The 15,346-nt window shown below is 46.3% G+C and overlaps 2 protein-coding genes across 5 annotated transcripts in view; one reads left to right on the forward strand and one right to left on the reverse strand.

Moving 5' to 3' along the window:
• The window catches only part of glis2b (GLIS family zinc finger 2b), a 457,410-nt gene that overhangs the window by 54,928 nt on the left and 387,136 nt on the right, over positions 1-15,346 (forward strand). For 2 of the 4 annotated variants that reach the window (XM_078240529.1, XM_078240530.1), the window contains exon 9: positions 90-877. The gene's annotated coding sequence lies outside the window, so the exon portion shown is untranslated. Of the gene's footprint in view, positions 1-89; positions 5,401-15,346 lie in introns of those variants that run through there. The other 2 variants (XM_078240531.1, XM_078240528.1) reach the window with 1 other exon arrangement.
• Positions 5,567-11,570, reverse strand: pam16 (presequence translocase associated motor 16). Its single transcript, XM_078240543.1, has 5 exons — positions 11,464-11,570; positions 8,754-8,838; positions 7,914-8,050; positions 6,840-6,905; positions 5,567-6,306 (listed from the first exon to the last, which is right to left on the reverse strand). Exons 1-5 carry the CDS (start codon positions 11,464-11,466, stop codon positions 6,214-6,216), a joined length of 384 nt encoding a protein of 127 aa, XP_078096669.1. The 5' UTR covers positions 11,467-11,570; the 3' UTR covers positions 5,567-6,213.

Here is a 15,346-nt window from a genome sequence, read left to right on the forward strand (position 1 = left end):
TGGGAGGACAGGGGCAATGGGGGGAGAGTGGGGGGGGGGGAGTAGGGATGGGAGGACAGGGGCAATGGGGGGGGGGGGGGCGGGGGGAGCATGGCACAGAAACATCAGCACCAGCAACCAGCCAATCAGCCTGTTCCACAGAGAAGCACTTTGTATTGTCATAAACCCGACAGGTGGGATTTTAGACTTCGCTTTGATCTCACAAACACTGTTTATCCACCCATTAACCTCGAGATATATCAGCACAATCCTCAGCATTTTGCCAAGAATCGAAGCAGTGATTGTTTGTCCAATTCCATCCCTTCAACAAACAAAAAACATGTAAAAAGTAATTAGAACATTTATTACAAATTTTTTTTTAAAATCACAAATATATTTCGGAAAGTTGTGTGCACATGTACATAATTTATATAATTATATACTATGTATAATTATATAATATAAATAGTAAATATTCATATGAAAGCGAATCCCAAGACATTGTGTGTGCTGATTCAAAAGAATACTAATAATAGAGGGATTAGGAAACAGTGAGACAGGCAAAGTGTTACAGGAAGTGCAGATTATATGCAGCATTATTAATATATGTTATAGATATATAAAAATCTCCTATTTGTTATTTAAGGTGTAGGTGCCTGAGAGAGTCCGGATTGCCATTGATAGAGATTTGCTTGTGGAGTTTACACATTATCTGCAGTCTTTGCTTCTGGGACATTATGCTTTCTTCATTGAATTACAGTACAGGAGACCATTCAGCCCATGAATGTGTAGCTCTTTATTAGTGCAATGCAAAAATCATCCTACTACCCCATGCTTTCTCAAAGTCATGTATCAATCCCAAACTGGCCCCACTGCACTGCTCTTTCCCAATAGCGCAGTATCCACCTGCAAACTAATCCCGCAGCCCTGTTCTCTCTCCATATCTGTTTCAATCCTAATGTATTCTTGCTGCACTGCACTCTCCCCATAGCCCCGTGTCTTCCTGGTTTCAAACATTTATTCAATGTTCTCTCCATCCCCTTTCACTGCCCTCTCTAAGTATTGTTATATTTGATCAGTCAGACACCTGTTGGGCAGCACTGAGCTTTCAGGAGACGGAGGGTGTGGATCTTACCGGCTCGCCACGCTGGGGCGAAAAATCAGGTTCGCGCCTAGAAAATGTGAAGCTTATTTAAATATCCCGGACAGCATCGTCCAGGCTCACTCGTGCTGACGTCCTTGCCAGCCAGATCTCACATTGGCGAGAATCACAGCTGGTCTCCATCTATGGAGACAAGGCACTATAGCCACACCAGGGTGATCAGAGGCCATTGAAGCCCCCAGACATGGCCCAGCATTGCCACTGGGCACCCTGGCACTGCCCACTGGGCACCATAACCATGCCAAGGGCAATGCCAAGGAGGTGGGCCCTGAGTGGAGAAGGCACCCGAGTGTTGGTGGGGCCATGACAGGAAGGGGGGCGGTGGGGGGAGGGGTGGGGGGGGGAGACTCGGCAGGGAAGGCAACTGGCACATTGGGTGATCGGCAGGGAGGGGGGTGGGGGGACATGCAGGATGTGCTGCGGAGGGGATCATGACGGTGGACCCATCAGGAGGGTTCCGATGCCATCGACCCATGTTGCCGTGGGGGGTGGAGGAGAGGGGGGTTACACTGCCACTGATAATGGGGTGATGTCCATGAAGGGGTGGCAAGAGATCAGGGCACCTGCGCAATGACGCCCTGAGCCGTCTGCAGCCGCCTTCACCAGCAAGCTTAGACTACTGGTGAGAATCACACACCTGTCTAAAAAAGTGAGAAAATGTCATAAGATTGCATTTTCAAACTCGCCCAAAAAACTGGTCTGAAACTCTTCCATTTTCTCACTTGTTTGGCACTTAGAACTTTTTTCGTAAGATCGTGCCCGAAATCTCTGAACAGGTCAGCTATATGTTGCTGTTTTTCCGAACAGTACAAATCTTAAATGGTACATTTTGCTTTTCTTTTACTATTTTAGTGAAAGTCTTTTCTGTTCATTGTAGAAGCTACAACAGGATGCATCGGAATTCATACCAATAGATATTTATGAAATCAAAAATCTTTTAACACTTGGTATTTTGACAGGAGTCCCTTTCAATATTGTGTCTAATTCTGACCTCAAAAGCATCCCCGATTTTAATCACTCACCATTGGCAGCGTGCCTTCAGCTGCCAAGTCCCTCGCCCCTGGAATTCTGCCCCCCCCCCGCCCAAAGAAATCTCTCTCCCTATCTTAAGACACTCCTTAAAACCTACCTCGTTGACCAAGCTTTCAGTCACCTGCCCTAATACCGCCTTATGTGGCTTGGTGTCACATTTTGTTTGCTAATCGCTCCTGTGAAGCGTCTTGGCACTACATTGTGGGTGCTATATAAATATATGATGTTGTTGTTCACCAGTGTATTTTAGTGGAGTAAATTTTACGTCAACACTATTGAGTCTGGAGGGCACTTGACCCTGACACCAGCACTTAACTCTCATTCACTGATTGTAAATATGAGTTGCATCATTGTGAACCAAGAGGACCACAGGTGCATGATATCCCAAATGCCCAACCATCTATCATATTGCTTCTCAAAGGCAAACAGACTAAAGAGTAACCGGGCAAAACTCACCTGGGCATGAAATAAATGGGACAGTGTGGAGTAATACAGAGTGAGTCTCTAAACCACCAGAGCGCTATCCAACATGCACACCACCCAACTGGTCAATGGGGTGGATACTGAGAGCGATCAGCTTGATAAACAGGCAATCCCTTTATGCAGGGTACTTACAATCCAATTAAAAATAGCCTGTGGGGTGATGAGACATTGTCAATAAAAGTACAGAGGAACTATTCAGTTCTGTAGCTAGCTACACTAGAGCACAAAGCAAACTGGAGAATCACTGGCAATGGGAGGTTTACAACTAACTGTCACCTCAGTGGGTGATAATGCAATGAAGACCAATGGCAAAGAGCATCATTCAACCCAGCGATTAGGGTATAGTACAAAACTAGTTCCTTGTCGATGGGAAGACAAGATCACTTTGTTGAAATGTGTGTGCGTGTGACAAAGCATACATCGTGTGTGCTGCTTGCCAAACCATTTGTAAACCTCTTTGTTTATAAGTAGTTTATTAATTTTACGTGCAAGACAAAGAAACAATTATCTTTCTGCAGGCTGCGCACTGTTAGCTGCTGTTGACTATATACAAGACTCCAGTGGGTCTGGATTTCTATCCCCCTCTCCTAGTATTAATAAGCTAACTGATAATGGATTAAGCTTTGTTCAAGGTGGGCTGTACAGTTTGTGAATCATTGAACAAGGTCCATTTAGGCCTGGATCAGATTACTGCACATTCCATGTTTTCGCAACAGTATTTTTTAACATGTTGCAAGTGCCTTTTTACACTAGAATATAAGTAGGTGTGGCTCCCCTAACGGAGACTGACTGGGTAGCATTAGTTGTTAAGGCTCAAGCTGATGCCATGTACTGAAGTCCTCTTTTTAGAGGAACACTACAGAATTTAAGGAAAAAATGTTAATAAAATTTAATTTGTTGACTTACTCTGTATTCCAGGATGGTTTATTTCTTTCTGTCCTTCCTTTGACAGCCCAGCCCCTGCTTACCTGGAACCATTGAGCGTTTCATGGATCAGCTCCTAATAGTCACATATCCCAATATATCAAATATCCTAATGGTCATTTTTCATGTGAGTGGAGCTATACAGTCACTTAGCGTACAGCACCTGTCACATTCTCAGTACATCCCCAGTCCAAAGCGATCACCAGCCATTTAATTCATTTCTGAAGCTCAGTTACTTATAATACAGGAAATGTGGCAGCCACTCCACAAACAACAAAGTCCTCAAACAGCAATGAGATAAATCATAGAATCCCTACAGTGCAGAAGGAGACCATTTGAATCTGCACCGAAATTTACTCAGTTTTTTCCCCACTAATCCTCCTAACCTATATACCTTGGGACACTAAGGAGCAATTTAGCATGACCAATCAACTTAATCTGCACATCTTTGGAGTATGGGAGGAAACCTACGCAGACACAGGGAGAATGCAAACTCCAAAGACAAGGCCGGAATTGAACCCAAGTCCCTGGCTAACCACCGTGCTCCCACATTAAATGATCAGATAATCTCTTTCATTGATACTAAAAGAATGGGAATAAAGGGATATGGGAACTGGGCAGATGCATAATTAGCATACTTATATTTATAATAAAACATCACTTACAACTTGGTTGAGCTGAGCACTGCTCTAGCTTGTACTGCTGCTGTTTCCCACATCAGACCTTTGGTTACATTTCACATCTGGTTGTAATGCATGTGGGATGCCCTGAGTTTGTGAAAGGTGCTATAGAAATGCAAGTTTTGTTTGAGGGCGCACAACAAATGTTTCAACATTATTGAAGGGAATTACAATGTAACCTGCAAACTACATCCACAGTTGGGCAGTGACATTTTCTGTCCTGCTGCATTCCAAGGATTTAGCACTAAAGCACAAAGGAGAATTGTGCAATAATAATGGGATTTCACAGGAGCAGTATCATGGCCAGATGCCAAGGTTGTTGTGAAACGTATAGCTCCTGTAGTGAAAAACATACCTCAAACTGAAATGAAAACAGAAAATGCTGGAAACACCCGACAGGTTGGCATAATCTATGGGGAGAGAAACAGTTTTGAGGAAATTGCGAATCTGAAAATTTAATTCTGTTTATCCATATGTGCTACCAGAATGCTGAGTATTTCCAGCATTTTTTGTTCTTATTTTGGATTTCAAGCATTTGGCCTATTTTGCTTTTGTATTGGCCCCAAACTCAAATATTTGGTGTTTGAATGGAGTGCAAAGCAGCATAAACTATTCTAAGTAGCCGAGAATTCCAGAAATATTTGAAAACTTCTCAAATGCAGAGTCCAGAAAATCTCTTTCACGCAGCTTCATGGGGAACTAAACTGGGCTAAACAACAAGAACTTCTATTTGTACAGCACCTTCAATATAACAAAATATCCCTATGGACTTCCCAGGAGCGTTTTCAAACAAAATTTGACACCAAACTATAGGACACGGGACAAATGACCAAAAGCTTAGACAAAGGTAGGTTTTAGAAGAGCGAGGGGCTGTGGTATTAGGAAAGGAATTCCAGAGCTTAGGCCCAGGCAGCTGGAGACATGGTGATCTGTGGCAGAGCAATGGAAATCAGTAATGTTCAAGACACCAGGACTGAAGATGCCCAGATAATTTGAAAGCTTGTAGGGCTAGAGGAAAAGGTTGCAAAGGTAAACTGCACTCAAGTCTCACTCACTCAAGGAGTTAATTCCTTGGATTTTCCACAGTTTAGTAACTTAAGACAAAACTAAACAAAAAGTGAAAGTGCAGAAATCTGGTGGTTGTGTCTGGGACTGTTTTATTTGTATCTTTTCAGTTTGACCCACTCCTCCTTCAGTCCTGTCAGGGAAATGCAGCAATTTTCAGCAAGTTTACAATGGACGGAACTGCTGGTGCACTAAACAATGTGCTCCAGGAATAATTAAATAAGCAGTTACTGTATTCTCATGAAGCTCAGCGCAAATCAATGCAAACAGTTTATTTTTTATTTACAATCAGTTACATTGTATTTTCAACATTAGTTTAAAAAAAATTAAAACGAATCAAGTTTTAACAGGTGTGCGCGCAGCGACAATAAATCGCTTTCGAGTTCTGTGAGGTCAAGGCAAGACTAGAGATGGCTGCTCTCAATAAACTCGAGCCCAGGGCCCAGTTACATTGTTTGGCACATGGACAAAAGTGACTGAAGAGCAAGTTAAGTTTCCATTTCTTCGTTACATCTCCAAAGAAACACTGAATTTGTCTACATGACAATGGGGAAGAGCCTCAGCTGATTAATATTTAAAGAAACTTAATCTGGCCTGTGCATTCGATGAAAGTCAATTGTGAGGCAGTCACAATGGCTAACCTCCACACATCACAAATTATTCCTCCTACACAGCCCCACATGCTTTACAATTGGTGCAAGGTTTGTTCAGTACCAATGGAAGCCAGCAATCCAATGCTACCCCCAGAGTTGGTACCTATCCCAGTCCTTCGAACCAGTGCTACCCCCAGAGCTGATTCCTACCCCCCATTCAATCAAAGACTGAACACATTTGATTTTCCACAAATAATTTATACAGTTATGAATAAACAATGTGAATGTCTCAGGGTCATGTCTCGGTCTGTTTTGTCTGTTCCTTTCTCACTCGATCCATTTCTTCAATCTGTAACTCCTCATCAAGTCTCTCCTTTGCTCTCACCACCTGGCAACAGTAAAGATTCACTTTAAACGTTTTAAAAGTGCCAGCATTTTACAGAGCTCTCTGAGTGCGGAATGAGGATTACAGGGCATGTTTGTTTCTACAAGTTTGTAATAAAGTAACTTTGGGCTGGCTAGTAAAACACACCCTTTAACCAGCAGAGGATATTGGATAATGAACAGCAGCAAGTCCCATGCCTGGTTTAGCCCAAGGACAACCAAGCTGAGATCAGTCAGTTCAGGGAAGACCAGGAATCCTGACAAACCTCAGTGCTGTATTACAATCGTCCACTGCTGGAGCTCAAAATGTAAGACTCCAAACCTGACTATGTTCAGGGAAGAAATTGCCAACAGATCGGTGAAACGCCAGTAATTACAGTACAATTCCTTTGGTATCATGCTTCAGAATTTAAAATCAAACAAGAACGATGCCTTTTATAGACTCTGAGGTCTGACTAACTTAATAAAAATATTTAATAAAATCCCAAGATTGAGTTTGCCTCCACAGGTAGAAAAGTTTAAAGTATGAAGCCTTACCTTGGATTGCAGATAAAATGATCCACCCACTGACTTGTCGTTGACTTTGAATAAATGTTCATAGTTCTGTTTTCAATGAAGAGGAAAAAACAAAAGCCAATTGTTAGAACGTTTACAGAGGCCAGGGGACGGAACAGACAGCAGAGGGGTGCGGATGAATTACAAGGAGATCAAAGAGGACCTGTCCTGTGTTAGGATCAACACTTTGACATACAAGACCAATGACTCATTAACATTGACCATCTCTCGGACACTGTGTTGGCAGCTCAAATCTCCCACTTGTAACTGCCCACAGTTCTAATCAGAAGTTCATCTAAAGTGACACTACTCTGGTTGTCTGAGCATGGACAAAACTACCACTTGATTCCGTTCGGTTCAAGGTCAACATAATCTCTGTTCTACCTGCCTGCATCTTAATTCAGATTTGCATTTTACAACAATAAATGACTGACTGTTGGGAACATCTCCATCTGCAGACTATTTGGTCACAGTGCCCAACACAGAGACCTAGTTAGTTATTTCTGTCTCTCTTTTAGACTGCATTGATCACGAACCAGTGAATCTGAGACACATATTGAAGGGTCATCCAACTGATGTGCGGTTCTGCAAGGAAGTTAAATGTGCAGACACTCCCAGTGAAATACTGGAGTGCCACATTGCACAAGATGCTGTCTTTCTAGCTCGGTATTAAACCGAGGTCTGGTCTGCCCTCTCAGGTGGATGCACAAGACGCATGATTTTGAAGGAGAACTGGGGAGTTTGCCTGTATTCTAGTCAATGTCTATCCAACTAACACTTCCAATAAAGGATTATTTGGTCAGGTCATTCATTTGCTGCTTGTGGGAGTTCGCTGGCCACAAATTGCTCATCACATTTCTGCAGTTCAAAAATACTTTGTTGGAGCTTTCCGAGACATTCCATGGAAATATACTAAATAAACGTAAGCTTCTATCTTTCCGTTCCCTTGCCAGCATTGAAGCTCTGTCCCAGCCCAGTCCTAAATAATCGTGTTTAGACAAGGTAAGATTGCCACCTGAAAGAGCCATTGAAAGGAGCAGCAGCTGAAGCCCTTACCTGCTGGATGTCTGTTGAGTTGAGTTTTGTGACGTTAAGAATCTGCTGTGCTTCCTGCAGCGATATTCCGGAGATGCTGGTGGCAGCTGCTGACTGCCGGCCTGTCCGACCACGGGCTTCTGCTGCAGCTCTACTTGCTGAAAGTAAAAGGGAAACAAGCGGCCAGTCACAACCAATCAATATTAATGCAATGTCTCACTTATAATCACCACACTCAGTAGTTACTTTCGTGAGACTAGATTAATATGAAAAGGAGTGTTGCAGAACTATGGGGAGCAGGGAGGGGGGGGGGGGGGTTAGGGAAGTGGGACGAACTGAATACAGCCAGCGCAAGCAAAAAGGGCTGAATCGCTGTGTTGGAGATTATAATAATATGCCAGCAGGATTGACAATTGATTTTTTAAATCTTTTAGTGGTTTTATTTTTAAAAATAAAACACATACTCTTCTCCTTCCCAAATAATATAATGACTGCCAACTCCAATCAGTAAGGGCAACGTGTATGAGGTTCCATAGCTGCCACCAAAAGCTTAGCGTATCAATGTCAGCTGTGGCTCAGTGTGTACACTCTGGTTTAAGTCAGCAGGTCAGGGGTTCAAGCCCGACTTCGGTGGCCTGGACCCAGCCCCCCGCACAATATTGAGGGAGAGCTACACTGTTTGAGATGCTATCCCAGTTGGATGTAAGAGATTCCAGGCCGCCATTTGAAGAACAGCTGAGATCTCTCAGGTGTCAATATTTCTCATATTCAACCAACATCACTAAGACTAGTTTATTGAAGACGCCACCATTTTAATTCAGCTTTTTGTAAAAAAAAACACCAGCCAGTCCAATTGCTCACCAGCAAATTCCTGCCTCACTGCACGAGCAAATGCTCTTCCCACCACCTGGGCTCCCACGATGATGATCTGAGCCAAGTACTTGGCCTGCAGAGAGAAGGCAGACAGTTAAATCCCAGCTTCTGGATAACAGCCCGCTGCACATCTGGAAATTAGATTGTCTTCCAACAACAGCTTGTGTTTGTCACGTTTGCCACTCAGTATCTCACCCCGAGACATTTTACTAAGATGCAGCAGCGCCTGTGTAATCTCCACCACCCTCATATCTGCACGCCAGTTTTAATCACTTCATCCATCACTGGTGGTCAGCTGCCAGAATCATATCGAATTATAGAATCCCTACAGTGCAGAAGGAGGCCATTCAGCTCATCAAGTCTGCACCGACTCCCCGATAGAGCATCTTACCCATCCTCCCGCTCTATCCCTGTAACCCCGCATATTTACCATGGTTAATCCCCCTAAACCTTCGCATCTTGGGACACCAAGGGGCAACTGAGCATTGCCAATCCACCTAACCTGCACATCTTTGGACTGCGGGAGGAAACGGTCACCCTGGATTCCAAACTTGGGAAATTCTCTTCCTACACCTCTACCTCACCTTTAAAACATTTAAAAACTTTCCTCTTGGACCAAACCTTTGGTCTCAAGTCTTAGGGTCAAATTATGATTTGTAATGCTCTTGTGAAGCACCTTAGGATGTTTTATTAAGTTATTGGAGTGTTGGCAAAAGAATGAAATGTTTTGAGTTTCTGTTCTGGGGCCGATCCAGCTTTTAACACACTGGGGGGGGGGGGGCTCAGGTTTGGCAATTCCGCCCCCCGAGGATTCTGGAGCCTCTAGAAGTTTCTAGTCCCCCAAACCAGGAGGTTTCTAGTCCCCCCCTCTCCCCCACCAGGAGGTTTCTAGTCCCCCCTCTCCCCCACCAGGAGGTTTCTAGTCCCCCCTCACTCCCCCACCAGGAGGTTTCTAGTCCCCCCTCTCTCCCCCACCAGGAGGTTTCTAGTTCCCCCCCTTTCCCCCACCAGGAGGTTTCTAGTTCCCCCCTTTCCCCCACCAGGAGGTTTCTAGTCCCCCCCTTCCCCCACCAGGAGGTTTCTAGTCCCCCCTCTCTCCCCCACCAGGAGGTTTCTAGTTCCCCCCTTCCCCCACCAGGAGGTTTCTAGTCCCCCCCTCTCCCCCACCAGGAGGTTTCTAGTCCCCCCCCTCTCCCCCACCAGGAGGTTTCTAGTCCCCCCCCCCTCTCCCCCACCAGGAGGTTTCTAGTCCCCCCCCTCTCCCCCACCAGGAGGTTTCTAGGCCCCCCCCCTCTCCCCCACCAGGAGGTTTCTAGGCCCCCCCCCTCTCCCCCACCAGGAGGTTTCTAGGCCCCCCCCCTCTCCCCCACCAGGAGGTTTCTAGGCCCCCCCCCTCTCCCCCACCAGGAGGTTTCTAGGCCCCCCCCTCTCCCCCACCAGGAGGTTTCTAGGCCCCCCCCTCTCCCCCACCAGGAGGTTTCTAGGCCCCCCCCCTCTCCCCCACCAGGAGGTTTCTAGGCCCCCCCCTCTCCCCCACCAGGAGGTTTCTAGGCCCCCCCCTCTCCCCCACCAGGAGGTTTCTAGGCCCCCACCAGGAGGTTTCTAGGCCCCCCCCTCTCCCCCACCAGGAGGTTTCTAGTCCCCCCCTCTCCCCCACCAGGAGGTTTCTAGTCCCCCCCCCTCTCCCCCACCAGGAGGTTTCTAGTCCCCCCCCCCTCCCCCACCAGGAGGTTTCTAGTCCCCCCCCTCCCCCACCAGGAGGTTTCTAGTCCCCCCCCCTCACCCCCACCAGGAGGTTTCTAGTCCCCCCCCCCCTCTCCCCCACCAGGAGGTTTCTAGTCCCCCCCCCCCTCTCCCCCACCAGGAGGTTTCTAGTCCCCCCCCCCCTCTCCCCCACCAGGAGGTTTCTAGTCCCCCCCCCTCTCCCCCACCAGGAGGTTTCTAGTCCCCCCCCTCTCTCCCCCACCAGGAGGTTTCTAGTCCCCCCCCTCTCCCCCACCAGGAGGTTTCTAGTCCCCCCCCCTCCCCCACCAGGAGGTTTCTAGTCCCCCCCCCCTCTCCCCCACCAGGAGGTTTCTGGTCCCCCCCCTCCTCTCCCCCACCAGGAGGTTTCTAGTCCCCCCCCCATCTCCCCCACCAGGAGGTTTCTAGTCCCCCCCCCCTCTCCCCCACCAGGAGGTTTCTATTCCCCTTCCCTCTCCCCCACCAGGAGGTTTCTATTCCCCTTCCCTCTCCCCCACCAGGAGGTTTCTAGGCCCCCCCCCCTCTCCCCCACCAGGAGGTTTCTAGTCCCCCCCCCCTCTCCCCCACCAGGAGGTTTCTAGTCCCCCCCCCCTCTCCCCCACCAGGAGGTTTCTAGTCCCCCCCCCCTCTCCCCCACCAGGAGGTTTCTAGTCCCCCCCCCTCTCCCCCACCAGGAGGTTTCTAGTCCCCCCCCCCTCTCCCCCACCAGGAGGTTTCTAGTCCCCCCCCCCCTCTCCCCCACCAGGAGGTTTCTAGTCCCCCCCCCTCTCCCCCACCAGGAGGTTTCTAGTCCCCCCCCCTCTCCCCCACCAGGAGGTTTCTATTCCCCTTCCCTCTCCCCCACCAGGAGGTTTCTAGTCCCCCCCTCTCCTCCACCAGGAGGTTTCTAATCTCTCCCCCGGTCGGGCCGTCAGTCACCGAGTGGGGGGCCGCCGCCCCGGCCTCTCCCTCTCACCATCTCCCGGTTGGCGGCTCCGCTCTCCGGGAATATCCAGGTGCCGCAGGGGAGTCAAGGGCACCGAAAGTTCAAAGGGCAGAGGCCGCCGCTGCCGACAATCGCGCTGAAAACAAGAGGAGACCCGACAGTCACTCAGCTAGTGCTGCCGCCCCCTGCTGGACCAGAGGGCGCAGAGTCGTGTGCACACTGCGTCCTCTGGTGGCAGGCAAGCGAAGAGCAGGAGCTGCAGCCTGATTGATGATAAAGCGGTTGTAGCTCCTCGGAAAATTCAACCCCCCTCCCCAAATTAAAGGAGTTTTGCAAACTGGAATATTCTTACTTTATCAACAACTTCCGTCAAATCTAAAAAGAAGAGAACACACAGCTAAGTAAATTTGAATCATATGTTAAACGTAAAAGACTTACGTTTATCTCTCATCAGATACCATGCCCTAAGAAGGTGTTGTTAACCATGTTAATCTTGCTATGGAAGAATTATTTTTTTGTCACATGTATTAGTCTACAGTGAAAAGTATTATTTACTGCGCGCTATACAGCCAAAGCATACCATACATAGAGAAGGAAAGGAGAGTGCAGAATGTAGTGTTACACTCATAGCTAGGGTGTAACGAAAGATCAATTTAATACGAGGTAGGTCTTTGATTTGATTTATTGTCGTCACATGTATTAGCATACAGTGAAAAGTATTGTTTCTTGCGCGCTATACAGACAAAACATACCATTCATAGAGAAGGAAACGAGAGAGTGCAGAAGGTAGTGCTACAGTTATAGCTAGGGTGTAGAGAAAGATCAACTTAATGCAGGGTAGGTCCATTCAAAAGTCTGATGGCAGCAGGGAAGAAGCTGTTCTTGTGTCGGTTGGTACATGACCTCAGACTTTTGTATCTTTTTCTCAACGGAAGAAGGTAGAAGAGAGAGAGCATGTCTGGGGTGCGTGGACTCCTTAATTATGCTAGCTGCTTTTCCGAGGCAGCGGGAAGTATCGACAGAGTCAATGGATGGGAGGCTGGTTTGCGTGATGGACTGGGCTTCATTCATGTAGTTTTTTCTTGGACAGAGCAGAAGCCATACCAAGCTGTGATACAACTAGAAAGAATGCTTTCTGTGGTGCATCTGTAAAAATTGGTGAGAGTCGTAGCAGACATGCCAAACTACCGTAGCCTTTTGAGAAAGTAGAGGTGTTGGTGGGCTTTCTTAATTATAGTGTCGGCGTGGGGGACCAGGACAGGTTGTTGGTGATCTGGACACCTAAAAACTTGAAGCTCTCGTCCATTTCCAATCATCTTCCTTGGTGTACATTGATCTCGTTTGTGAGGCTCTTTAGAAAGATTGTTCTTTGTCTTTTTTGATCTTTCACCATTGACCTTTCAGCATCAGACTTTTAAATCATGATTTCTTTATATTTGCCCAAGAAATTCCAACGTCTCTTCCTGACCTTGGTCAGCAGAATACTTGTGGTGTCAGATTTTACCAGCAACTCTTCACTGGTAGTGTGATTGCCCCAGATATCTTCATTATTCACCTCAAAAACCAAAACTCTGCAGCCTCAATTCTTATCTGCATTGCCTCACTGATTCTCACTTGCTTCCATCTCAAAATTGGTGAGTTGCAGCATTCCAGGAGTCTCAGCTTTGTTTTCATGCCTAATTTTGAGTTGATCATAATCTTTTGCAATTTTTGAAATGCACCTTTAATCATGTTAATCCTTTGTCTTATTTTTTGGTGGTACTTTCCGACTTGGTAGTAGACAGGATTAAGGAGAATCCCAAGGTATTTTATACATATATTAGAAACAAGAGGGTAGCTAGAGAAAGAGTTGGCCCACTCAAGGACAAAGAAGGGAAATTATGCGTAGAATCAAAGGAAGTGGGTGAGATCCTTAATGAGTACTTTGCATCGATATTCACAAAGGAGGGGGACACGTAGATTGATGGTGTCTCGGAGGGGTTTGTAAACTCTTTAGAACAGGTCATCATTATGAGGGAGGAAGTGTTAGATGAATTAAAAAGCATTAAGGTAGAGAAATCCCCAGGGCTAGATGGCATCTATCCCAGATTACTGAGGGAGACAATTGCTGAGCTTCTAACAGAAATCTTTATTTCCTCGTTGGCCACTGGTGAGGTCATGATGTGGAGATGCTGGCGTTGGACTGGGGTAAACACAGTAAGAAGTCTCACAACACCAGGTTAAAGTCCAACAGGTTTATTTGGTAGCAAATACCATAAGCTTTCGGAGCACTGCCCCTTCGTCAGATGGAGTGGATATCTGTTCTCCAACAGTGCACAGAGACACAGAAATCAAGTTTACACTGGTGAGGTCCCAGAGGATTGGAGGATAACCAATGTTGTCCTGTTATTTTACAAGGGTAGCAAGGATAACCGGGTAATTATAGGCCAATGAGCTTGATGTCAGTGATAGTGAAATTGTTGGAGAAGATTCTTAGAGATAGGATCAATACACATTTGGAATTGAATGGTCTTGTTAGCGACAGACAGCATGGTTTTGTACGAGGGAGGTCATGTCTCACTAATTTAATTGAGTTTTTTGAGGAGTTGATAAAAATGATTGATGAGGGAAGGGCTGTGGATGTTGTCTACATGGACTTTAGTAAAGCATTTGACAAGGTCCCTTATGGCAGGCTGGTGCAAAAGATTAAATCACACGGGATCAGGGTGAACTAGCTAAATGGATTCAGAACTGGCTTAGCCATAGAAGACAGAGGGTACCATGGAAGAGTGTTTTTCTGAATGGAGTCTGTAACTAGTGGTGTTCCGCAAGTATCAGTGCTGGGACCTCTGCTGTTTGTAATATATATGAATGACTTGGAAGAAAATGTAGCTGGTCTGATTAGCAAGTTTGCAGATGATACTAAGATTGGCAGAGTTGCGGATAGTGATGAAGATTGTCAGAGAATACAGCAGGATATAGATAGACTGGAAAATTGGGCGGAGAAATGGCAGATGGAATTTAATCCGGGCAAATGCAAGGTGATGTATTTTGGTAGATCCAATTCAGGTGGGAGCTATAAAATAAATGGCAGAACCATCAGGAGCATAGACACACAGAGAGATCTGGGAGTACAGGTCCACAGATCCTTAAAAGTGGCAGCACAGGTGGAAAAGATGGTGAAGAAAGCATATAGCATACTTGCCTTCATCGGCTGGGGCATCAAGTATTAAAGTTGGCAAATTATATTATACTTATACAAAACGTTGGTTAGGCCACATTTGGAATAATGTGTCCAATTCTGGCCACCACACTACCAAAAGGATGTGGAAGCTTTGGAGGGAGTACAGAAAAGGTTTACCAGGATATTGCCTGGTATGGAGGGTATTAGCTATGAGGAGAGTTTGAATAAACTGGGATTGTTCTCCCTGGAAAGATGGAGGCTGAGGGGCGACCTGATAGATGTTTATAAAATTATGATATAGATAAGGTGAACAGTTGGAAGCTTTTTCCCAGGGCAGAAATGGCAATCACAAGGGGGCACAAGTTCAAGGTAAGGTGAGAAAGGTTCAGTAGAGATGTGCGGGGCAAGTTTTTTTTTACACAGAGGGGGGTGGTGGCCTGGAATGTACTGCTAAGTGATGTGGTTAAGGCAGATACGTTTAGCGACATTTAAGACTTATGTGGATAGACTCATGAACAGACAGGGAATAGAGGGATACAAGTGACGTGAGGGCAGCAGAGCAGCAACGCTGATTGGTAGTTTCAGGTAAGATTTGCGTAGGTGCAGTCACTGCGACCAGAAGGTGAATTTCCGGAAGACACCCTCCGTCTTCGTGTGAAGGCAAGTGTCCAGGTGAGGGCAGCAGAGTGGCGATGCTGATTGGCTGTTTCAGGTAAGACTTGCACAGGCGACCAGAAGGTGGTTTGTGGA

Source organism: Mustelus asterias, chromosome 23, assembly GCF_964213995.1.
Source record: "Mustelus asterias chromosome 23, sMusAst1.hap1.1, whole genome shotgun sequence".
NCBI lineage: Eukaryota > Metazoa > Chordata > Chondrichthyes > Carcharhiniformes > Triakidae > Mustelus > Mustelus asterias.

Excerpts from the sequence above, each read along its gene's own strand:
- pam16 (XM_078240543.1), bottom strand. Across the intron at positions 6,906-7,913 it reads ACTCAACAGACATCCAGCAG|AACTATGAACATTTATTCAA; the intron begins GTAAGGGCTTCA and ends CATTGAAAACAG. Across the intron at positions 6,307-6,839 it reads CATTTTATCTGCAATCCAAG|GTGGTGAGAGCAAAGGAGAG; the intron begins GTAAGGCTTCAT and ends TACTGTTGCCAG.